Source organism: Wallemia ichthyophaga (genome assembly GCF_000400465.1).
Source record: "Wallemia ichthyophaga EXF-994 unplaced genomic scaffold scaffold19, whole genome shotgun sequence".
In the NCBI taxonomy this organism is placed as follows: domain Eukaryota; kingdom Fungi; phylum Basidiomycota; class Wallemiomycetes; order Wallemiales; family Wallemiaceae; genus Wallemia; species Wallemia ichthyophaga.
The window spans coordinates 58,899-82,507 of record NW_008806292.1 but is presented as its reverse complement, the minus strand read 5'-3'; the positions used below and the strand labels follow the sequence as shown (position 1 = coordinate 82,507).

Below are 23,609 nucleotides of genomic sequence, written 5' to 3'. Positions count from 1 at the left end.
CGTACTAGGTACGGGAAAGATAATATTTCAAGTAATTAAGGGGATACATGGTATTAAGTTAATCTTGCTCATCATAAAATGCTTTAAGCCAACCTTCAGCTTCTTCGTACTCATCCTTTGCGTTTGAAAGAGCTTTCTCGACTTGTTGCAATGCAGTTTGCTCAGAAATTTCTTTGTGAGTCTTTGGGTCTTGTAATCTGCCATAGACTTGGATAGCTTCACATGAAGCCTTTACCTTGATTAAACCAAGAGCGGCGGAGGAACCTTTGAGGAAATGACCTTTAGTGTGAAGGGTGTGTAAGTCTTTTTTCTTTAAAGCGTCGTCCAACTCTTCGAAAGTGACGTGAGCTTGTTCATAGAAGTTGACTACGATTCCATGACTGAAATCTCTGTCACTTTCATCCTCATCCATTTCCAATATCTGACCAAATGTATCCATATCGACAATTCCGGCTGGCTTTTTAGGATCAGGTCTTTCCTTCTTATCATTTTTAGCCTGATTGTCAGCTGGAGTGTCTGTTTCAGTGGTCTTGTGAGTTGGAGTGTCTTCTTTGTCTTCTTTGTCTTGATCTTTAGGTTCATTTTGAGGTGATTCTTCATCTTTGTTAGGTTTAGCGGGGCTGTCTTGATCATTGAGATTAGAAGAATTTTCGGTATGTTTCTTAGAATCATCCAACTTGTCTGACTTGTGCGCCTCAACATCATGCGATGGACTTGAAGGCTTTGGAGGCTTTGAAGACTTGTCATCGCCTTGAGAAGATTCAGGCTGTGGCTCCGGAGATAGATCTGAAAGCTTCTCCTTCTTTGCAACTGGAGAATTCAACCGATCATTTGGATTTTCGGATGTATCCAAAGTATTCCTAGGCGATGACATTCTAAATAATTTTTAATGAGATTTGGTTTTATTTCTTAATTTCAACTAACCGTCTGCGTTTAGTTTCTGAGTCAATGATGATGATGGAAGGGGGTTGAGTTCAGAGCGCTCCACTACATGATCACTGATGTAATCGTTTTACAAATTTCAAAATTTTGTAGCTTATTTGCAGCGATTGTGTGGGCCTCTTACATATAAATTTAAATCATTTAATTCTGAGTACTTTTCAACGTAGTGACGTCATAATTTACATCTTAAGCGATTCAGGAATTTCAAGGGTGGATGAGGATCCTACTGTGAGTGTTAAATTGGAACTTTTACGCATCTTTCTGTGTAGTATCAGTGACTTGCATTGTCCTCTAAGTATCGTTTAGAGGTGAGATACAAAGGTATTAACACTATTATAGAATGTAATCAACGATGTAACAAACTATGTCAGGCGTTACAATCGCGTAAATGACGCGTAACTCACGCGTAACGCTTCACTTACAACCATCATGTCCGTCGAGTGAGTTCTGCTCTATAATATCCAAAAATAAGCTAAATGTATAAAAAGCTTTGAGAAGATATACCACAATTTAGATCCAATTCCAGGAAGTTAGTTAAAATACATATGATATTAGGCCTTTTAACAAAGTCAATCACAGTCCTGAGATTACAACAAGGCGGTTTAGGTTGGAAATCTCAAAATAATTTAGTTACAATCTCTGCTGAAGATATCTCTCATATGCAATGGATGAGGTTTGTTAGGGCTTGCTCAACCTCCTACACAGCTCACACTATACGTATACCAGAGTGGCTAGAAATTTCCAGCTTAAAATTGGATTTAAAAGCGATAGACATAGAGAGGTCTTTGATGGCTTAGTTAGAGATGACTTTGAAAGACTTAGCAAAACTGTAAAGGAATTCTACGGCGTTTCAATTGAAACTCGTGAAATTTCTTTCAAAGGTTGGAATTGGGGTAAAACAGAGTATAGAGGTGGGTGCTTTGATTTGAAATACAGTCACCCACTCATATTTCTATCAAATCAGGCGAAGATCTTAGTTTCCAGGTATCTGGTAGAACTATGTTCGATATTCCAGTTCACAAAATTGCTAATTCCAATATTGCTTCCAAAACTGAAGTTTCTCTCGAATTCATTGATCCAACTGCTTCTGCTCAAGGCGAACCCACAGACTCCTCTTCAAGCTCATCACGTAAAGCTGATGAACTCGTTGAAATGAGATTTTACATACCAAACTCAGAAAAGTCTCGTGAGATTATCGGAGAGAAGGAAGACGATAACGATCAAGAAGAGCATTCCGCAGCTCAACTCTTCCACGATCAAATCAAAGACAAAGCTGAGATTGGTCAGGTATCTGGCGATGGTTTGGTTGTGTTCAATGATATCCTCGTCGTCACTCCTAGAGGTCGCTACGAAATTGACATGTACCCAACCTTCATCAGACTTAGAGGTAAAACTTATGATTACAAAATTCTCTACTCCTCTATTAGACGCTTGTTCGTCCTCCCAAAGACTGACGAAATGCACGTCTTATTGGTCGTCGCGCTGGATCCTCCTATCAGACAGGGTCAGACAAAGTATCCATACATCACAATGCAATTCCCTACGAACGAGGAATTGGACGCTACTATAAACATGGAAGAGTCAGAGATTAGCGAAAAATATGGTGACAGATTGCAGAAGCATTACGATGCTCCTGCTTACGAGGTTGTTGCTCAAGTGTTTAGAGGTTTGAGTGGTAAAGATATAACTACTCCAAAGACATTCAAGAGGTGCGCTTTGTTGGTTTAATACACGACATCTAACAAATGCTCCAGCTACAACAATCAACCTGCGATCAAGTGCAACGTCAAGGCCAACCAAGGTGATCTCTATGTGATGGAGAAGTCACTGCTTTTCATGACCAAACAACCTATTTACATCCCATTCAATGATATTCAGTCGGCCCAGTTTTCTAGGTACGCTCTACGCTTACACCATGATTACTTTCAACTAACGTTTTATTAGAGTCGGCGGTGCAATCAGTTCGAGTCGTACGTTTGATTTACGTGTAGTGCAGAGATCGGGTACAGAGAACGTTTTCAGTGGAATAAACCGCGAGGAGCACGAGCCACTCGAAGAATATCTCTCTAGTAGGAAAATCAAGACCAAGAACAGCCTCAATGAGAATATGATCGGCGCACCATTGCAGGCTGCAGTTGACAGCGACTCAGATATGGATGATGGCGATAAAAGCGCACGCAAGCAACCTACAGCTACAGCGGGTGGTGGTGAAGACGAGGAATCCGAAGAAGACGAAGATTTCCAAGCTTCCTCTTCCGATGAAGGCTCCCCATCTGAAAGTGACTCAGAAGATGAGGACGATGATGGAGACGCTAAAATGTCCACTGCCAAGAATTCTAAAGATAAGGACTCTGATGGTCCACCTAAGAAGAAAGCACGTAAGCAAAGTGCAAGTGGTGCAGACGAAGATGATGCCATACAAGTTGAAAGTGATTAGTTGCTTATAATGATAATTATTTATACAGAGGTTTTACATTTTTACAACATGCTTGCTAGTACTATTACCGCTTTTTGATTACGTTAAGCAGACTTCAGTGTGTTAGTGAAATATGGTGTTATTTCACAATACTCACTCCTCGTCTTCGAGATCTGTATTCTCGACTGCATCATTCAGATCCAATCTATCGCCATTCAAATCCAGCTCATAGGATGAAGCCTGACCATGATCGATTTTAAAGTAGGTGAGGTAAGAGCTGAGTAGAACAGAGCATTTCTTCTCTACAGGGATCTGTATCTTATACTCCTCATCCCTATTCATACCACGCAGAGTGATTCTGATCCTATTAGGAGATGGTTGTGCATTAGGAGGTGGCCGTGGAGTCTGCTTCAGAGAAGGTCTCTGAGAAGCACCAACAAACTCGATATCAGAGCTGCTTTCACGATCTTCTGCCTCCTTAACAACTTCCTCCTCCTGCTCGATTCTATTTCGACGCTCCTCCTCTTCCTCAAACCTTGCTCTCTCTACTTGTTCCATGTACTGCAGTCGTCTCTTTTCTTTGAGAAAGTCATACGTCGATGCCGTCATCGCCTCCATATCTGCCTTATCCCACATATTCAGTGACTCAGGTGTAGCACCTGTGAAGACTCTGTGGCGCTCATAAGTCATGACGACGCCATCGAGTTGTGTGTTGAGCACGTCCTTCTGTGCGAGATATCTGAACAGCGATTCGAAGCTATCCGCGCGTCTGTATCTGAATGATTTGTTGAGCTCGCCGAACTGCATCGCATCGTGCTGTTCCATTCCTGTGTACTTCTTGCTCGCACGTGTATTTATGATAATCTTGCACTTTATATCGATTATCTCAGGTCCGGTACCAGCACTGACAGTCTGAGGTGCTGGGTTCTTCTTCATGTTCTCGCGTATAGCCAGAAGAGTTGGGTTGAGATTCACCGTTTCTGTCAAGTCGAATACCTCCTCCTCATTCTCATTTTGCTCGTAGACGTTTTGAAGCGGTCGCGTCACCGTCGTTCGCGATATGATCGTTGGTGGAGGTGTGAGTTCTACGTGCGACGATCCTCGCCCGCTATCGTCCTTTCTATCCCTCACTTCAACCTGTGAGTCGAGATCGTCCTCAAAGTGTTGTTCAAAAGTCTCAGAAGCATTCACAAGCGTGTGTTGGCCACCCTGTGCAACCATTTTTTGCCCTCGTATTCTGGGATTTGTCCATTCAGGCAAGGGGTGCTGTTTGATGTTGTTTGCTCGCTTGCGACGGCGTCGTGGTCGTTCAGGCATACTACCATCTTCGTTCTCACCGTATACGGGTGAACTAGACGCGGGGTTATCGTCGTCTTCGTCGGTGAATGAATGTTCGCTACTAGAAGATAAATCTATCACGCCATTCTTATCCTTATCTTCATTCTTCTCCTGCTCTTCATCACCACGCGTACGCTTGGCAGACTTGAGAAAGTTGCGCTTCCACATTGCGCCTGTATTACGAATAAAGAAATCATCATTGTCAACAATCTTATCCGCGCTGTTCATCGCTGTGACTCGAGTTGGCGTGGTCGATTTCGAAGTTGATGCACGCGCCTGTGTACCACTACCACTACCACCAGGACTGCCACTGCTTATAATATCCACTTCCGGCTCATGCTGCCGTGCCCGCGGTCTTGGTCGCACCTTTGGTGCCATGCGCTAATTTCGTCTTGGTCGTAGCTGCAAGACATAAATCATAATACTGGAAGGACAATCGGATATGAAAATGTTTATGAGAAGTAATATAATCATAAAATCATAGAATTATACAAGAGTGGTGTGTGTAATGGTACTAGATTATACTAACGCGATTCTCCAAGTCCACCGAGTTTGCGCAATCCTTCCACCTTCATGCAGACGCTATCGAACCATTCAATAGCCTTCTTGGCTTTAGCTTCACCTTGCTCTGCTCTCTGGCATTCAGCGGCGTGTGTTTCAAGCGTCGCTCTGAATTTCTCCTTCACATCCCAAGAAGCAAGTCGAAGCACTTTGCGTGTCTCGCGCTCGACACGCACTTGATGCACTTCATTGTAATTGTCTGATGTGCTATCAATTGAAAGCGATGGCTCAGCTGATGATTCCAGCGACTTCTTGATCGATGTACCGATCGTCTTTGGTATCATTCTTGGCAGCTCATAGATGTAATAAGTAGCGGCACCGAAGACTAAGAAAATGAGTGACTACTTCACGACAAAAAAATATACTCACCCAAAACGCCAACTGCAGGTGCAGCCCATTGACGTACTCTATCGGATCCCCACAAGTTGCTGATCCTAACAGCACCCTCTACAAATCCTCTCATACCCATCGTCTTGCCACCGACCATTGTGATAGCACCAACTGCAAGACTGAGGGCACCCAAAATCGAACTCTCCTCCTGCTCTTCATCTACCTTACTATCCTCAACCTTTTTAAAGATGAGAAATTGCGTTGTGTTAAATATTTCGCGAGGTGAGATATCAAGGTTGTGAGCCTTCTGTGAAAGTTTTATACCAACAGTTGATGTGTTGACCTTGGAACGTGACTTGAACATGGCTTCTTTCACGAACACTCTCTTCACACGATCTACGCCTTCAGGAAGAGCATCGTTGCCAATGCTTTGAACGTGCCTTACTTGCTGTCCAGTCACGTCCCTGACGTGGTTTTCGATATCGTGGACGGTGAGATCGAGCGATTGAAGCAAAGCATGTTTAACAGCACGCGCGTATGGGTATATAGATAAAATTCCTTCGTAAATTGGCATACTAACTTTGTCCGAAGCTAATCTACCGTTAGCAATTTCGTTGAGTGCAATTTCAATTTCATTCTTTGTGTACTTGCCGAGTGTTTCCACAGCTTCGTTCTCTATTCTTTCCAACTCGTCTTGTAAACTTTCTCTCTTCTTCCGCATCATATCGAGTATTGGTTTGACACGTATGAGCTCTTTCTTTGCCATCTCCAATTCCTCATCAGCTACTTTTACATTAGCCTTTGATAGCAAGTTCACATCTGAGAGGAGATGAGTCAGGAATCTGGCTGCTGGTGCCAGCTTTGACTTTTGGCGATTGAAGAGTACAAAATTTCTCAATGAATCTTCGAGTCTAGCGAAACGAGACGCGTTGTCTGCATCTTGGTCGACCTCGACAGCGGTTGAATCGACAAAGTGAACAAGCTCCTCCCTGTCAACCCAAGTTTCATTGGAGATACTCTTGAGTTGATCGAGTACACCTTTCTTACATTTCTCTTTATTTCTTTCACTGATTCTGTCCCATCCATTGACAACGCAGAACACGCAAGCTTTTTCATGACTAGCCTGTACTAAAAACTCCTTAGCTGAAAGAGTCAATCTATTTTCAGCGCTAAGAACGAAAACAACTACGTCAATTTCCTCTTGACGTGCGAAGAGAGCGGTTGTCGAGAGTGTGTCGAGGTTGAGACCAGGAGCGTCTATCAGTGAGATGGAAACTGTACCATTAGAGAGCAAGCTGTTATGAGCAGCCCTAGGATCATTTAAATAAACTTTAAGAAGTGGCGGATTTGGATTTGTTTCGTTCTCTTCGCAGAGTACCTCAAGGTCTTCAAGTGAGTGAGGCTTGAAGGTGGATGAATCAGTTGGCGAGTAAGAATCTTTGACGCTTTTGATAAGATGAACTTGTTCAATCTTTTCTGGGTGCTCCTCAACTGGATGCACTTCACAGAACAGTGTGGTCGTTGGGAGTTGATTGGAAGGCATGACGTTACGTCTGAGGATAGCATTGACGAAAGTCGATTTACCGCTATTCAAATCACCAGTGACAAGAACTTTGGAGGAGGTGTCCTTGATTCTGGTTGATAAGGCATCGAGGTGCTGTGAAGATTTTGACAATCTGGAGTCAAGGAGGGTAGCTATTGATGATTTTTCAAGGCTATTGACGAGAGCAGAAGGATGTGCTGATGATGAGCCGAGTTTCAAGTCCAATTTGAGAACTTGGATTTCATTTGGATTAGCTACAACGCTTTGGTTGACACCTGGCTGGGAAGTATCATCGAAGGAAACAGTTCTATGGAGTGAATTGGATTGCTGTTGTGTAGATGCAGCGCCAACGTCTAAACCAGGATAATGCATCATCCATGCGGATGAGTTAAAGTTCTGAACATCTGACAGTAAAGACTTTGTGCCACCGATAGTGGTTAGGAGTCTGAGAGTTACGTGAGCACACTTTAATGCCGCGCGAATCGTACAAACCTTTCCTTTGTGGATTCGTAGACTCTTGAGGCTTCTTCACCCCATCCGGGTCTAGCCATATCTTCATGAGGGCTGAAAGAAGCAGTACAAGTATTCTCACAGGCAGCTAAACCTTTATCAACGTCCTTGTAGACGCCTGACTGCATTATTATATTGTCTGATGTTCGATGGGTGATTACAAGAGGAGATCCATTGAAATTTGGAGTTCGAGGGCTGAGATTGGCTTTTTGCTAGGAAATTAAAAAAGGAGTCCTTACGAGTGAATCTTTTGCCTGAAATTACGCTTTAAATTCGCTCTCAAAGTCTCAACACCCCTTTCGTTGCACCTTGCCACTTTCGGTTGATTCAGATTACAGACGTAGACTGGGTTGGCTTCGATTTATATTTTAAAATAAGCCATACTTAAACCTTACATACTGAAGATCGACTACAAATTTAATCGATATTTTTTATCTCGCCGGGATTCGAACGCAAAACTCTGCGACTGCAGACCAAAAAAGAGATTGCAGCTAGTTGCTGAGATTCCAGAAATTATTAAAGCGCTTCGTAGTGGTCGACGGCCCGGGCACGTGAATCTAGGAAAAGGCAAGATGTGCATTCGTTGACCGCCAACCCACGCGCTATAGTGAATCTTACAAATTTTTTCACTTAATATTTAAAATTTGAGCATTTTTAATAAGTTTAAGAATCCCATTAAGAAAAGCCCAATTGAACTGGATCCCAGGACATGTGGATATTTAAGGTAACTAAATAGCGGACAGAATAGCTAACGAGGGTAGGACACAGCCGACCCACTGGAATGTGTGGAGTAACCTAAAACTCAAAACTTCATACACACCAATGCGACGCAGAATGCGCGAGCACTGTACAACACCCCTAAAATTAGAAGCCTCCAAAATTTCAGACTTTAAGTCCAACGCCGCAAAAAATCAGCTGGAAGGCTAACAGCAGCAAAAACGGCCAATATACTCAATGAACTGCCCATAGCAACGAGATGCCTAGCCACCCAGCTACGCTCAGGGCATTTCCCTACGAATAAGTCCTACTGCGACCGTTTCCGACTGATAGATTCACCTAAATGCAGTGCGTGTGGCACAGAGAACACCATCTCGCATGGATTCTTCATTGAAAAGACATAAAATAGCCAGAATTACATTGAGAAGAAAGATTACCAAGATCAATATTCGGTTCGAATTGGGTCCATTACTCAGAAACGCACACTCTCTAAAAGCCCTTTACGAGTTCCTCAAATCGCAATTGACTACGTACCGAAGATACTCCGGTGGTTCAGCGTAACTGAGAACCACCAACAATTTACAAATTAAGGCGCTAGTCAAGAATGCTTCCAGTAAATTCAGCAAGCCCTTTGACTCCTCATGCTTTAAGAAGTATTTATGGACGTAGTTTTAACTATTTACCGTCTTAAAAATGTATTCAGATTTCATCACCAAAGAATACAATTGATAAGTATAGATAGTTCTTAATTTTGAAGACTTTGGGATTGTATCCTATACTTTCTCTTATCTTCCAAGTGGGATTGTCTAAAGGGATATGATTGGCTAGAGCGTCTGGCCGTGAATAAGTGGACAAACGACGTCACCACAAATTTTGCATTGCAGAGTGAAAGTCATCAAGCAAAATCGAACTAAGTTTAAGATGTATAAAAGACCCGTGACACAGCATATATACAAACAATTGCAAATCATCTAAGGCAGCATGAATGTTTTTTATAGTCACAAATCTAAGTAAACTAAAAGTTGGTATGCATTCAACTACCCACACTGCAGATCGAGGGGATGAATGCGATAACAAGGGCATTAAGAAATAGTAAAAAAAAACTTAAACGATTACACTGTGATTATTCAGCAATGTTTAGGAGTGAATCAAGGGGAGAATTGAACATCATCGATCGATTTAAGGCACGATCATGAATGACCCCGAAGTGTTTGAGTGATATTAATAAGTACATGGACATGAATCAGATGATATTTGGTTGCCGGTATTGCTGTAAAGGCATATCACTCAAAGGAACGCACTGACCGGTGGGTGAATGCCTCCGTGCAGTTTAATCGCATGTATTGGTATCCAAGACGAGTTAGTTTAAATGGCCGTAATAGATTTACAGGACTTTAAAATTCACGATACATAGTATAAAAGACCTGCCGATGTGATGTTGATCGACGCGACGACCTCCACTCTTGTTTTATGTGTTGGAGTAGTTGATGTGGAGGTGACTGAGATTTAGATCAAAATGAAAGTTATAGCACGCTGTAACACGCTACAATGTGCTTCGATAATTTACTAGTATTCCAAATTGAGTAAATGAGTTACATTCCTGAGAATTTGATTTGAACATGGTAGATTTACTAGCTGTATCAATCGAATGCATCTAAGGCCATCTTGAAGCTTTATTTACTTGTTTGCTGCGTGTGTAACTGAATCATCGGACTGAGATTCGGAAAGATGGTGACAAGTGCAGAGTGGGTGTTGGATTGTGCTATATCTAATCCCTAAGCTCTTCAAAGGATTTTATAAATTTTACACAAATTTCTGTTTATTCCTTCAAATCCACCGTTACACCTTCTCGAGACTAAACTACGACATGGGATGGCCAAAATTATCTAAAAATAGTAGAGATTCAAGAGAATCAAGCAAGGATAGGAGCTCTTCGAAAGGTCCTCAAGTTCCTCCACTTCCACCTGATTTAGCCCAAGAAGCTGCATCTGCGAATGGTCCACCTCGTGAGGAGCTTTTAGCCAATCAAGTGCCTTATCAGCTGACTTAAATAGCCCCACATCTTTCACGTCCTTTGGCAGCTCCAAAGCCTCAAAGGTTAATGCCATCGGTGAGTGTTTGCGAGTGTTAACACATCATCACCATTTCTGACTTGAGTCCTTCAGATTCCACAGGATGTTAGTTAAGCTTATAAAACGCGTGAATACTCTCACACTCCCCCTTTCAGATGGCTTACAATCTCGAAAATCAGTCCAATTCAACAAATTCTGGTGTTAGTGATAAAAATAGTTCACTTAACTCGTCTTTCAACGATCTAAACGTTGATATTCCCGATAGAGGCCAATCATTAGCAAATTCAGCTGCTCAGAATCATTCCTCACCAAATTCAAACTCTAACTCTAATCCAAACGTTTCTTTAAACCTAAATGAGACTTCCCCTGCATCTATTTACATGTCTCCTCCTTCTTTCTCTCCCTCAATGCTTTACCCAGCAAGAAACGCATCCACTAATGGCCCTCCTTCGATTACTGTCTCTCTACCTGACTTGAACACCCTAATCGATATGAAAGGTAAACAGTCTCAACCTGCTGATTTACTCGAGTGGTCAAAAGATGTTTTGTCTTTTGTTGAGCGTAGAGAGCGCACTCTTTCTGTCACTGGTGTTCCATTCGACAGACGTAATCACGATGAAGAAGCTCAAATCGCGCCATTGGTTGATCATGCCGTTCAAGTCATCTTGACCTTAGCTGCTTCTTCAAACTCAACACCAAAATCTGTTCTCATTGAAGCTATGTACTTCCGCGCAGATATGACTGCTTCCGGCGCATACTCGGATCACAGACCAAGAGACCCAAGAGCTGCTTTCAGAGACTTTGAATCATCGGCTAAAGGTGGTTTTGCTGCTGCTTGGTTTAAAATTGGAAGGGAGTACGAACAAGTTCCGGACATTGGTCGCGCTGTAGATGCTTATCAACGTGGTGTGAAAGCTAGTGACTGTTCTTCCTTATATGTGAGCTGAATAGTCTATCATAAACTCCTTCTAACACGATTAAAGCGTATCGGTACTGCTTATTTGCTCGGTCAACTCAATTTACCTCAAGATCCTCATAAAGCTATTCCGCTTCTTAGACAGGCAGCTGAAAGAGCTAATATTGATCAACCAAATCCTGCTTACGTTTTCGGTATGATACTGGCTGGAGAATACGATCACGTTTCAATCGATCAAGCTCTTTTGAGCTCTTCAACAGATAAACCACCTACTATTGAAGCAAAGTTATTCTTAGAAAGAGCTGCCTACTATCTCTATCCACCTGCTCTTTATAAAATGGGACTAAACCATGAATTCGCTTTGCAGGGATGTCAATTTGATCCATTACTGTCGATACAGTACTACTCAAAAGCATCCGAGCTAGGAGAGTTTGAAGCTGATATGGCGTTATCAAAGTGGTTCCTTTGTGGCCACGAAGGTGCATTCATGAAGGATGAGAAATTGGCATTTACATTTGCTGAGAAAGCTGCAAGAGGTAACTTACCATCAGCAGAATTTGCATTAGGATACTATTACGAAGTTGGAGTTGGTGGAATGATTGATTTGAATCAAGCCAAAAAGTGGTATGCTCGAGCAGCAGAACATGGAAATGATGAATCAGCCTCTAGATTGGCAGCATTAGAAGACGCTCATCCAATGTCTAGAGATGATCACAATGAGATAGTGGGTAGTAGGTTAGTACGTCGTCGCACGCAAGCCAAGAAAGAATCAGAGACTTCCGAAGCGAGCAGACAGAAGCCGCAGACTGAGGCAGTTGGACAAGGACAGGGGCAAGAGAGTAGTGATGTGCAAGGAAGCACGAGTGCGCCACAGACGGCGGAAGCAGGTTTTGGATCGCCGCAATATTACAACGCGCATCAAAGCATTCAACCCATGCCGCAAGTGCCAGATGTAGGACAAGGAATGCCACCACCAACAATGCCTGAAGGAATGACTCATAATCAGCTACTATCACAAGGACCAACACAGGTACCACAGCCACCACCACAACTTAGTATACCAGCCAATGTGCCGAGGTACTCACTGGTAGATGCACCAACACCAATACAAGATTCAGCGCAAACAAACTCGAGCAGGCTACCATCACCCCAAGTGAATAGTAATGAACGGAAGCCATCAAGCGCGACTCGACCATTGCAACGGCCAGTCAAAGGACCAGCAACATTTAATGAAATGGGTATAACAGTGGGTACAGCTAAAAAGGACCCTGATTGTGTAATTATGTAGACAATAGATTTAAATAATTTTTTAATTTCCTAAAAGTCTTAATTTCCAATTTCGTAAACGAACTTGAGGCGATACCATCATCAGATCGATAATTATAAATGTGAGTTTGGCGTGGAAAATGGAGGTAAAAGCGCGTATTTACACATTACAGGAGCGTTACACTTGAACCAGCCAAAGAGCTCATCTTTCCACGTACGTTTTGAACCACCTAAAGCCGTTCAACTCTAATCGACTACTAAAAAGGTCCGCTTGCATCTCCAGATGTAAAGGTTGGCACTGCGATTGATAAGCAAATGCTCAAAATCAAGAACCCTGTAAGTTTCCTAAGCTTTCGAGGTTTCTGGTATATCTAACAGCTAACATCGTAGACGGCAACTCCAGTGGCTTTCAAGGTTAAGACTACAGCTCCACGCGTGAGTTTGTCAGTTGAGATAGGCTCAACGCTCGCTCACACTCCTCTAAGAGCTACTGCGTCCGCCCAAACGCTGGAAGAATAGAACCTGGCCAGACTATCGATATACAAGGTGCGATCTTACGGAAATGGAAGCTCACAGCTTACACGACTTATAGTACTCGTACAAGCTGTCAAGGAAGCACCCCCACCAGGTACGAAATGCAAGGATAAGTTCCTTGTGCAGTCCGTGCACATCAACGAATCTAGGCAATCCCTCTCAGTCGCTGATTTTGTGGGTACATTGCTCATATTTGACTCGTTTAACGCGTTATTAGTGGTCACAAATCGAGCGTGAGGACAAGACAGCCGTCATCGAGCAAAAGATACGCTGCAATTGGAAATCAACTCAATTTGAGACTGTCGGCGAAGAAGAGCCTCCATCTGACAGCAATGCCCGTTCAAGTGTGAGTATGATTACTTTCACGATATTCAACGTTAACTTGGGTTTAGTCCACACAGAATGGATCTCAAGGTGCCCCATTCATCGCAGCTACTCCTTATCAACAGGCCTCAGAATTGCCTCAAGAATCTACTCCATCTTCTCATTTGCCGCCCGTACCTGAGACTGACATTAAGAGGGGATTAGGTTTAGACAATAGTGAAACATTAGCAGGTGCAAAGAAGCGCATTGAGGCGTTGGAGTATGAGCTTACTCAGGCAAAGAAATCATCCTCGGGATACTCCACAGCTACAGCTACCAAGGAAGTACATGACGGAATTTCAATGCCAATGGTTGCTGGTATTGCGATATCAGTATTCATCATTACTTACCTCTTCCTCTAAGAGGATTGTTTCTTGGAAATCGCGATAACCAACGGTCGTCGTACTCGCTCACATCATTTTCAATATCGCCTCACTAACGTACACTCAACAAACGCCGTTTTGCTCCATATTTCTTGGCTGTGCTTGTCATCCATCTACAGGTAGCTGGACACACTCATTTTTACTCTACTTTCCCATATTTCCCTATTCTTCCATATTCATTGTGTCAAAATTTTCCACATTACAAATAAAATCCAACATGAATTGTTGTTCGAACAGAGACTAAAGTTGTTTATACAAATACATTACATTCTAATTGACTTACTCGTTTTCATCGGCTTTGTTTTTCTCAACGATGGCGACTGACGCGGATTTGTTATCGTCGGTAGATTTCTCGGTTTTGGAAAATGCGCCAACGCTACCAACGCATTCATCGGAGTACACAGATCCATTGATACTGGATAGCGTTGATAGTCTCAACATCAACCTCGACGGTTTAGATCACTCTTTATTCGCCCCACCACCAGCAGAGACTCAAATAAGGAACAAGTCATTCTTCAGCGTTGACAGTGGCCATATACCCACATCAATAGGCTCTTTACCACGCTTCCGCAAGAATGCTGACGTAGAAGCAGATCCGAGCTCGCACCACAATCAGCAGATAGGCGGGATGGGTGACAGCCTGTTATCTTCGCAGTTCAGATTCTACACCAGCCAGCCAATAGTGCAGTCATCACGAGCGAAATGTTTAGTTAACAGCGTTGCGACAATCGCAGGTATAAATTCAGGTTCACCAATTGACAGCTTGTCTATACAATTTGCTAGGTATGCAGGCATACAGTATGACACACTGTTTCCTGCTGTGCAAGTCGAAGACAGCTTCGGGAATGTGTTGGATGTCGTCGGACAAGTGAGCGTGCCTTTCCAGCTGCGCAAGATTGAGGAAGAGAGGTTGTTCGCAGTGATAAACACTCCGCGCAGCTTTGTTAGTCTCGGTATGCCCTTCCTCAGCAACCACAATCTAGACATAGACTGGAAGTGCAAGACATTCTCGACCGCGAAAGCGGTGAGTAAGGAGTGGAAGCGGAGGAAGAAGGAGGAGAGAAGGCTGCTCGCTGAGAAGGAGCATGCGCAGCAGGCGGAGAAGGACGCAGACGTGCTCAGCCACGAAGCGAGGATGCGCGAGTTGGATCGGATGATGAAGAAGCGCGAAAGAGAGAGCAGCCTTACAGATCAAATTCTTGGAACAGACCGGGTTGCTCAAAGTAGACCCTCCGCGGTGGCTCAGATACGTGATAGAGACAATAAAATCAGAAACACCAATGAGACTCAAGCGAGAAATAAGAGAGAGAAATTCAGGAAGCCAAACAATGAGCATGATATTAAGCAGGGCAAGATGCAATTGAATAGACAGAACATTATACAGAACATTATGCAGAATAACAAGCAAGGACCTCAAAATGCAAATAAGCATGCGCGTGCTCATAACAGATTGTTCCAATTAATTACTAACCGCGCAAGTACGCCGCAATATACCCGAATGAGACAGCAGCCAACACGACCTACACAAATTGGACCAGAAGAAGGGGAAATTCGGGAAGCTGAAGATGGCGAGATTGTAGAAGGCGATCAAGGCGACAGAAGCCGGAGTAGTAGTATTGAAATCATAAGCAGCACTAACAGGAATAGGAACAGCCAAAGCAACTGTGTTAACCCAGGCAACCGTGTACACCAAAGCAATCATATCAACCGAACCCCAAGTAATCGTGTCAGCCAAAGCATGCATGTCAACCCAAGCCCAAGTAACTGCGTCAACCATAGCAAACAAAATGTTCAAACCGAACAAAATAACCAAAACAACAGTCCACGCACCCAAATTACACACAACACACAGAGTACATATAACACACACAACAACATCCAAGACAATTCACACGACGGCTCGATGGTTATTGACTTGACACTAGATGAAAGCGATGAGGATGCAAACAACGAAAAAGAAGAGCAGTTGGTTGTGCAGACTTTACAGTGGTAGATGGGACGTCGAGTTGTAAACATTTGGTCGAATTGTACAAAATAATTGTATTTTAAATTGTAATAACTGTTTCAAATCTTATCTACGTTATCAAGATGACGAAATTAGGTGACTTGTCACCCAATGCAGCCACTAGATCGTCCACTTGAGATCTATAAGAGTGTGGTAAGGTGAAGTAAGTGAGTAGACGCATTGAGCGGTTATCGAGTATTTTGATTTGATTGAGGAGTTGCTTAGGTAGAGCGCGAGGATTGAGGAAACCAGCTGGAGGTGGAGAAGGCAAGTTATCGTCGTCTTCAGAGTAGCTGCCATCGTCACTATCTGTCACACTGTGTGTTTCGCCCGGAGTACTACCTCCATCCACTTTAATACTCACGCCGCGCTCAAAGGATGCGTTTTTATGTTTGTCTAGAATCGCAGCTGCTTGTGTAAATGGATAGAAGGTGTTAGATTCCTGGAGGTGCTAAATCAGCTGATATTGCCACTTATGCATATTTCCACGCACAGCGTCTAGGAGATACGAAGGCTGATACGTGGCCTTGTATTTCATTTTCACGCAGTCGTGGATATAGTAGCCTGAGAGTGGGTTTGTGGAGTTAATTATGTTTTTTGACGCCTAAAATGCACTAAGACACCCACCCATGTACAGATCCACAGCACCTGCGCCTGCATTGCGCATTTCGAGTGCCAGTGCGACTTCAAATAACGCGCTGATCTGGGGATTTAGGGGAAAAGATAGGTCAGTAGCTCAAATAGCTCATATAAGTCAACCCACTTTGCCAAGATTGAGTGATTGGTACCCAGGATGGTACATGAGATAAACGGATGAGACACACTCGGGGAGGATATCCAAAACACCCATAGCTATCAGTTTACCATCGACCCGGTACACGTGATGGTATTGACCGTAGTGCGAAGGCATGCTCACTGGTCTGCCGTGTTTGTAGGTGATAGGTGAGTATTTGAGTGGGCCATCGACTAGGAACCTTTTGAAAGAATCCTTACGCTGCTCGGATATTGTCTCGTGATGTATAGACACCTGGTAAGCCTTGAACAGCTCAAATTTTTCGTCGGTGTAGCCAGCCCTCTCTAGAGAAACTTCTAGGTTGTGGTTGGCGTGGTTGTCATGCTGGGACTCCTTTACACATTCAAGCAAGTCAAATGTCTTATTTTTGCCTTTGTGTTTGTCTTTGGGTGCTGCTGTGGGTGTTGTTGTGGCTGCTGCGGTGTCTCCACCCTGCAAATCACCGCCAAATCTTATCCACCTATTAAACCTGTGCAGCTCCTGCCTGAGAGATCGCTGTGGTTTGAACGCTGCTGCGTCGAGTTTAATTGTGTATTGGGGGCAGCACGTGCGTGATCTGTCTGGGTTGTAGATATATCCACCACTCCTGCGCCACCCGCTATCGATAAGCTGTCTGTAGTCCTTTGAGACGCATTAGCGGGTCTCTATATGCATGTGCACTCTACCCACCTCACACGCCATCTGCACCGCCCAGAATCCATAGCTGTAGTTCTCCTCCTTCTCACTCCGTTGCCCGTCTCCCCCGCAATACCCGCAGCTACTCCCGCTGTATCCAATTGGTACGATTATCGATGACATCGTCGTTGAGATGGCGACGGGAAAAGGTAGATGAATTGAGATGATACAACAAAAAAAAACTCTATGACGTCATCAGTGTTATCGTAGATGGATGTAAAATGGGAATAAATACATAAAACAAGAATAAATACATAATACACATACATACAATCACACCTGCTGCTCATTAGCCAGCACCTTCTTAACGCCATTCAAAACAGGCTGGAGAGCCTGTCTGAGTACATCAGCCTCATGCACAGTCTGCGCCTTCTTGACAACTGCGTCGACTTTCGACGGTGTTTTCCTGATGAAATCCACCATACGATCCACTTTCCCCGTATCACGCGGCTGCGACAACTTACTGGACCAGTAGAGCCGGAGGAACTCAGTGCACGCCGTATGGCAGCTAATGGCAGCTTTCATAGCGTTAGAGGTGGCTACATGAGCAGCGCCAGTATCATGCGCGGCGATCTGAGCAGTCGAGCGCAATCCGTCCTCTATTTCGCGCGTGGCGGGTGTAGTATCGTGAATATCATCAGCGCGCACCAGCACATCCCACTCCTCCAAGCCCTCTCTGATGCTATGAGCAAGTTGGGCGGTGTCCAGCATGTGAGGCGTGTCAGACTGCAAAGCAGACGCGCCGCCCGCCTCTCCATCGAGTATCATATTTGTGTAGTACTGCTCGCGGTCCTTCATATTGAGGCGAACTGGCTGAGCCTCCTGGTGGTGCTCGAGATCATCGATGCGAATTTGCTGGGTGTAGTTGTCTTGCGCGCCCGACTCACCCTGTACACTTGGCGCATCGCCCACCGTCGCGCTGAGAAGACGCTGCGAATGCTCGTTGAAGCGACGCATGAGTGGCAGCGCTGCCTTTACTTTTCCCGCTTGCATGGTTATGTCGAGTGCGTTGCCGCTCGCGTCGTGGTCCGCTTGCGTGCTGCCAAGGTCGAGCAGACGGTCATAGACGCGGCGCTGTGCGTGGCGCGGCTCCAGCCCGTCATCTGCCTCCTCCAAATACTGGTCGAAGACGGGGTCGTTGCGCGCGTCATTCGCATCCACCCGTGAGCTCGCCCGATGACGCGCGAATAGATGTGAGTGAAAGTACCTTATCCAGAAATCTGATTCGGCGAGAGGATTAGGCACATTCTCTATAAAGGCTTTGCGCACAACGGGGTATTCTTGGAATATGTCTTGGACTAGTTGGGGAGTTATCGTTATTGTGAATTCACCGGCTTGGGAGGATGTCGGGCGAGGGTCAACTAGCGTGGATGGTTTGCCGGGCTTTTGGGATGCTGAGAGGTGCTCGAGTAGTAGCAGTTGCTGTCTGCCCTGCCAGAACTCGTCCTCTGTTATCACACCACCTATGACGAGATCTCTGTGTAGTTTAGCCAATTGAGGATCCTTTACAAGAACTTTCTTGCGAATTTCCAAGTCAACTTTGGAGAGACCGAGGCCAGGGTGGGGTGAAGTGGTAGCTGAGGTACCGGCAGAACCACTAACCTGACGATCAATCTGGCTACTGGCACGCGCTCTATTGCCCGCTATAGCCTGGGTTAACTGTTCTTTGGCCGCCTCTCGCTCAGACAAGGCGTTGGTGGGGTGGATAAAGGTGAACGTCAGCGACTGCTGTGGATCGAGCAGGTCAACTTTGAGTCTAACAGGCGTAGAGCCAGCTTTGCTAGCAAAGAGCGCTGGTGTACTTGATTAGACAGACACTACGCCTAGAGACGTGACCCACTATTCAACCTGTCGAAACCCACATGGAAGGAATTGAGGGATTTGAATTCAAAACCAGACTCAATTATCTTAAGAACACCTTCTTGCTTCTTGTACAAAACTTTAATTTCCATGGCTGTTGCTCTTGACGATACAAGCATGTCGAGGAAATTGGTTACATTCGATGTGGGTTGAGTGGCTCATGTAGCTCATATGTCTTATTATAAACACATAAAGTTCGATTGGTCTCTCTCCGAACAAGATACCGATCGCTGGGTATTCGAAGTCCTCGACCCGATCAAGAGAAGACAGATGAAATCACTCAAATCTTCCATCCAGTGGACTGATCTCGTTGCACTCAAGATGAAAGAGCTCCACGACGATGGAAAGTCCAGAGAAGAAATCGAAAACGCGCTCAAAGTGATGCCATTCCATCCAGCCATGAAAAGAGCCTTGGAGAACCTCAAACATCGCAATCCTGATGTAGATCTAGTCATTCTATCTAATAGCAACGAGGTCTACATCAGGACTATCCTCCAAGACAAGAAAATTTTACACCTCTTCGATGCTATTATAACTAATAAGGCAGAATGGTCATCGTCAGGCTGCCTTAATGTGAGCAGACGCGTCGATCCAAATGGTCCACAGCATGGTTGCAGCGTCGGCTGCTCACCAAATATGTGCAAGGGTAAGTAATTAAATTAATACAATGTTGTTGCTGACATCTATAAAAATACCAGGTGAAGAATTAGAAAGCTACGTTGCAGCTAAAGGTGGCTGGGACGCGTACAATCAGGTATTCTACGTCGGAGATGGTGGAAATGATTATTGTCCCTTGTTGCACCTCAGAAGTCAAGATACCGCGCTTGCAAGGTACCCACGTCCGTTGATAAATAGAATAGAGAAAGAAGGCAATTTGAAGTGTTCCGTGGTTAAATGGGTTGGAGCTTGGGAAGTTGAGGAGATTTTGGATAAACTTTGAATGCATCGCTTTGTAGTGCTCCTACTCAATTGGTATTTTCAACTAAAATCCAATTGTCAGATTTCTTCTTATGTAGCTTCTTGCGTGGTTGTTTGGTCTGAGCATGTGGGTGTGATTGTGGATGTGGTTGAGGATGTGGTTGGGAAAGTGGCTGCGGCTTAAACACCTGATCCTGTTGCTGCCCCTGTCCTTGCCCCGCGCCCAATACCCCCGATGTCTTTATAAAACGACTCAGTGCCGCGTAAAGTGATTCCAACGCTTCAAAAAGAAGCTCATTCGCTCTAGCCATACTCATAATACCAAACGCTGTAACTAACTCCGTACTAAGCTTATCCAAATACGCTCTCCTCGTTCTATCCAGCTCAAGCTCTAGGTTACGATCCCTAATACCAACCGCCTTATACGAAGTATAGATATCGATGTACATTTTATTAAATTTTGATATACTTTCTTTATTTTCAATGTAATTCCCAAGGTTCTCTGTCGCGTGTAGGATATCGTTGACCATGATGAGTGTTTTAGTTGAACCGTCTTTTATGTGTTAGAGTTGTTAGCATTGGTATTAGTAGAATTACCACCGCTAGTACCCTTCTGCATATCAATTCCAAGCTCCTTACGCGTCCACTCATTCGCTACGTTGCTGTACTGGCTAGCTCTTGACAAACCCTGTGACCAATAACTGGAAATGTTGTTCTTGTAGCCCTGTAAATCACGCTCTAGATTTGGATCAGCCAATTTGTCATCGACTGTGCCCTTTACTGCGCTCGCTGCACCACCCAAAGCTGAACTGAAGAATCCCCATCCCTTACTCACAGCCTGCATTGGATTATCTCTAAGCTCATCGATGGAAGGTACGTTATCTGAACTTGTATTGGATTGTGTCTGTGTCTGTGGCTGTGGTGTGCTACCAAATCCAGTATACTTACCACCTTGTGATGGTGGTAAGTCTGTTGATCTTGAATCGTTCTTTCTGCCCAATTTTTCAAAGTATTCTTCGTTTGCGTGGTGTGCATGGTGTGTCTGGGGTTCCTGAGTAGATGATGTTGCTCCTCCACTCACGTCATTCATACGCCTTCTCGTTCTCGTCTGCGAGCCACTGTCGCTGCCGCTGTTAGTGCGCGTGTAGGCTGGAGACTGAGCGGGCATCCACAGTCCCTTCTCTTTAGCCAGCGTGTTAATTTCCTCTCTGTATGCATCAACTTGCGCGTCCGTGTACTTGTCTTCGATTGGGGTATCGGCGGATAGTGTAGGTGAGTTTGCGATAAGTTGACGGAATTTCTCATTCCCGAAAAGCTCCATTCTTCCAGCTTGCTCTTCCTTCCAGGCGTCCATATTGGTTGATCTAATAAATGATATGTGTACACCCAATCCTCGGTGTTTCCCGGAACATTCTAGGCAGCAGAAAACACAATTGTTGAGACTGGCCCATTGTGGAGAAGGTGCATTACAATCAACGCAATTCTTGTTCTCTGGAAGGCGTAGTAGTGCTTTGATACGCTCGTTGGGAGAAGACATGATCGTCGTGAGAGAAAGAGAGTTCAGATATATTGTTATGTACAAACTAAAGACTTTCATTGCTTGAATTGTCGTGTTCGTGTTCGTGATCATTCTCTTGCTCTTGCTCCTGTTCCTGCTCATTCTCATCCTCTGTAAGCGCAGCCTCCTCCTGATCAACCTTATCAAGCACATCATAACCATCACCATCGGTAGCCTGAACGAGTGCTTGTACAGATTCAATCAGCTGTTTAACTGCTGGATGCCGCTGTCCATTAACCCCTTTCACTGCCAGTTTCTCATTCTCCAGCCTGTATATGTGCAATTTGGCATCCCGCAGTTCCTTCTCAAGTGTGGTTATGCGATCATTTGCAATCTTACCACGATATCTCAGTTCCTCATTATCCTTCTCGACTTTATTCAACTCTTCTTTCTTGTTTTTACGACTGCGTGCTGCGGCTATTCTCTGTTGTTCAAGACGCCTCTCGCGTTTCTCCTCCTCAGTGCCGAGATGAGCTTTTCTACCCTTCTTTTTGGGTCGGTCGTCATTATTGAAGCTGTTGCCGTTGCTAATGCTCTCTCTTTCTCTCTCTGTCGTTGCCTCTGAGGGTGCTCTTCCCACGCCGCCATCTACAGTCTCCAACGACTGGTATTGCTGTAGAAAACCGTTAACATCATAATCCTCGTCATCTTCATCTTCTGAGGGTAGTTTTGAAGACAACAGGTTTGTATTGATAAGGTGATTGTAGTCTGGGTATTCATTGGGGTATTCGCTGTACTCATTAAATTCATTATTGTAATCGTTTTTGTACTCATATTCCTGCGTTATCGGTAAAACATCTTCGTCGTCAGTCTTTACGCGCTTGTGACTTGGGGAAGAACGGACGCGTCTTCCAGAGCGAGTTTGTTGGGTGTATGGGTCATGCGATGGCTGACGCCTCTTTGGAGCATCCTGAGCAGTAGTGATCATCCCTTGTAAAACTGAAAACACCTGATCATCATCGTGGGTGTTTGTCTGCGTGGTTGTGCGTTTTGAAGTGGTAGTTGAGTTATGTGGTGCGTGTGCTACACTTGAAAACTGATTACCCTCTGGATTTAGCAGATTCTTTGCAATCGCAGCCAAGTCGTTGGAATAGTCCATCGAGGTGGAGGTGGAAGTGTGGATGAAAGAGTAATCGTATGTCTAGTTACGTGTATTTACGTGCATTTACGTGCATTTACGTGTATAAAACATATAAACGCGTTTGAATTACACATTTACTGTTAATTTAACAGATTCCCTTCAAAGTCAATAGCAAATTGATTGAATTACTAGTAGTATAGGTTTAGACTATTAAATTTCAAGCAAAACATTTGATTTAAAGAATTACAGTCATATGCACTATCCACACGCACCACCATTCACACGTGATCAACGTGATCCACGGCCATGGCATAAATCATACGTCGTGCATCTGCTAACCAAGCAATCACCATGGACATAAACATAATTATTCTAAGCGAGTTAGAAGACTTGCCTGTGAGATACACGCATATCTACAAGACTCAAGGGCTCCATGGCGTTGGAGAGTTGATTGAAAGCCTCAACGATCTAATAACCATCGCTAGCCTTTCGAATAAAGCAGGAACTTTACAACCAGCTACAAAGGATCGTATAAAGAGCAGTCTAGTGGAATGCTTGAATTGTAAGTGGATGTTTATATGTGGTGATTAACACATAACACACATCCAGTGGATATTCCAGTTTTGGAAATCGAAAGCTGTTGGGATACTGCTGTTGATAAGAAGATTATTTCATCTTAATCATATCCCCCCTTTTATACCCCTAATAACCTCTTGTACACTGTCTGCCATGGACTGCCATTCTGTTACCGTTAATTTGTCTGTCGCTGAGCCATTCCACCTCAGCAGCTCAAAGCAAGGCACTGAAGCCATCGAAGACATTCAATCA

At 44.2% G+C, this 23,609-nt stretch overlaps 11 protein-coding genes across 11 annotated transcripts; 4 read left to right on the top strand and 7 right to left on the bottom strand.

Moving 5' to 3' along the window:
* Positions 1-58: 58 nt before the first annotated feature.
* On the bottom strand, positions 59-874 carry J056_001898 (Multistep phosphorelay regulator 1; the record flags this gene model as incomplete). The annotated part of the gene is made up of 1 exon (XM_009271526.1): positions 59-874. The coding sequence occupies one exon, from the start codon at positions 872-874 to the stop codon at positions 59-61; it is 816 nt and encodes a 271-aa protein (XP_009269801.1).
* Positions 875-1,371: 497 nt separating this feature from the next.
* On the top strand, positions 1,372-3,379 carry J056_001897 (FACT complex subunit POB3; the record flags this gene model as incomplete). Its single annotated transcript, XM_009271525.1, has 7 exons — positions 1,372-1,382; positions 1,431-1,471; positions 1,522-1,615; positions 1,669-1,853; positions 1,907-2,651; positions 2,697-2,837; positions 2,887-3,379. The coding sequence occupies 7 exons, from the start codon at positions 1,372-1,374 to the stop codon at positions 3,377-3,379; spliced, it is 1,710 nt and encodes a 569-aa protein (XP_009269800.1).
* A 64-nt stretch (positions 3,380-3,443) lies between these two features.
* J056_001896 (uncharacterized protein) lies at positions 3,444-5,074 on the bottom strand (the record flags this gene model as incomplete). The annotated part of the gene is made up of 2 exons (XM_009271524.1): positions 3,444-3,471; positions 3,516-5,074. 2 exons carry the CDS (start codon positions 5,072-5,074, stop codon positions 3,444-3,446), a joined length of 1,587 nt encoding a protein of 528 aa, XP_009269799.1.
* A 146-nt stretch (positions 5,075-5,220) lies between these two features.
* Positions 5,221-7,768, bottom strand: J056_001895 (Transmembrane GTPase fzo1; the record flags this gene model as incomplete). The annotated part of the gene is made up of 3 exons (XM_009271523.1): positions 5,221-5,582; positions 5,627-7,575; positions 7,623-7,768. The coding sequence occupies 3 exons, from the start codon at positions 7,766-7,768 to the stop codon at positions 5,221-5,223; spliced, it is 2,457 nt and encodes an 818-aa protein (XP_009269798.1).
* A 2,456-nt stretch (positions 7,769-10,224) lies between these two features.
* On the top strand, positions 10,225-13,870 carry J056_001894 (Chitin synthase regulatory factor 4; the record flags this gene model as incomplete). The annotated part of the gene is made up of 12 exons (XM_009271522.1): positions 10,225-10,363; positions 10,412-10,467; positions 10,523-10,534; positions 10,585-11,367; positions 11,413-12,629; positions 12,785-12,825; positions 12,877-12,947; positions 13,002-13,046; positions 13,097-13,157; positions 13,204-13,319; positions 13,363-13,491; positions 13,538-13,870. 12 exons carry the CDS (start codon positions 10,225-10,227, stop codon positions 13,868-13,870), a joined length of 3,003 nt encoding a protein of 1,000 aa, XP_009269797.1.
* Positions 13,871-14,204: 334 nt separating this feature from the next.
* J056_001893 (uncharacterized protein) lies at positions 14,205-15,884 on the top strand (the record flags this gene model as incomplete). The annotated part of the gene is made up of 1 exon (XM_009271521.1): positions 14,205-15,884. One exon carries the CDS (start codon positions 14,205-14,207, stop codon positions 15,882-15,884), a length of 1,680 nt encoding a protein of 559 aa, XP_009269796.1.
* Positions 15,885-15,966: 82 nt separating this feature from the next.
* On the bottom strand, positions 15,967-17,487 carry J056_001892 (Arginyl-tRNA--protein transferase 1; the record flags this gene model as incomplete). The annotated part of the gene is made up of 5 exons (XM_009271520.1): positions 15,967-16,338; positions 16,390-16,460; positions 16,524-16,599; positions 16,660-17,310; positions 17,359-17,487. The coding sequence occupies 5 exons, from the start codon at positions 17,485-17,487 to the stop codon at positions 15,967-15,969; spliced, it is 1,299 nt and encodes a 432-aa protein (XP_009269795.1).
* A 150-nt stretch (positions 17,488-17,637) lies between these two features.
* J056_001891 (RNA polymerase II transcription factor B subunit 1) lies at positions 17,638-19,316 on the bottom strand (the record flags this gene model as incomplete). The annotated part of the gene is made up of 2 exons (XM_009271519.1): positions 17,638-19,157; positions 19,205-19,316. The coding sequence occupies 2 exons, from the start codon at positions 19,314-19,316 to the stop codon at positions 17,638-17,640; spliced, it is 1,632 nt and encodes a 543-aa protein (XP_009269794.1).
* A 25-nt stretch (positions 19,317-19,341) lies between these two features.
* Positions 19,342-20,164, top strand: J056_001890 (Inorganic pyrophosphatase 1; the record flags this gene model as incomplete). Its single annotated transcript, XM_009271518.1, has 3 exons — positions 19,342-19,368; positions 19,420-19,870; positions 19,923-20,164. The coding sequence occupies 3 exons, from the start codon at positions 19,342-19,344 to the stop codon at positions 20,162-20,164; spliced, it is 720 nt and encodes a 239-aa protein (XP_009269793.1).
* A 25-nt stretch (positions 20,165-20,189) lies between these two features.
* Positions 20,190-21,496, bottom strand: J056_001889 (ADP-ribosylation factor GTPase-activating protein GCS1; the record flags this gene model as incomplete). Its single annotated transcript, XM_009271517.1, has 2 exons — positions 20,190-20,695; positions 20,740-21,496. 2 exons carry the CDS (start codon positions 21,494-21,496, stop codon positions 20,190-20,192), a joined length of 1,263 nt encoding a protein of 420 aa, XP_009269792.1.
* Positions 21,497-21,725: 229 nt separating this feature from the next.
* Positions 21,726-22,799, bottom strand: J056_001888 (uncharacterized protein; the record flags this gene model as incomplete). Its single annotated transcript, XM_009271516.1, has 1 exon — positions 21,726-22,799. One exon carries the CDS (start codon positions 22,797-22,799, stop codon positions 21,726-21,728), a length of 1,074 nt encoding a protein of 357 aa, XP_009269791.1.
* Between the last annotated feature and the right edge of the window lie 810 nt (positions 22,800-23,609).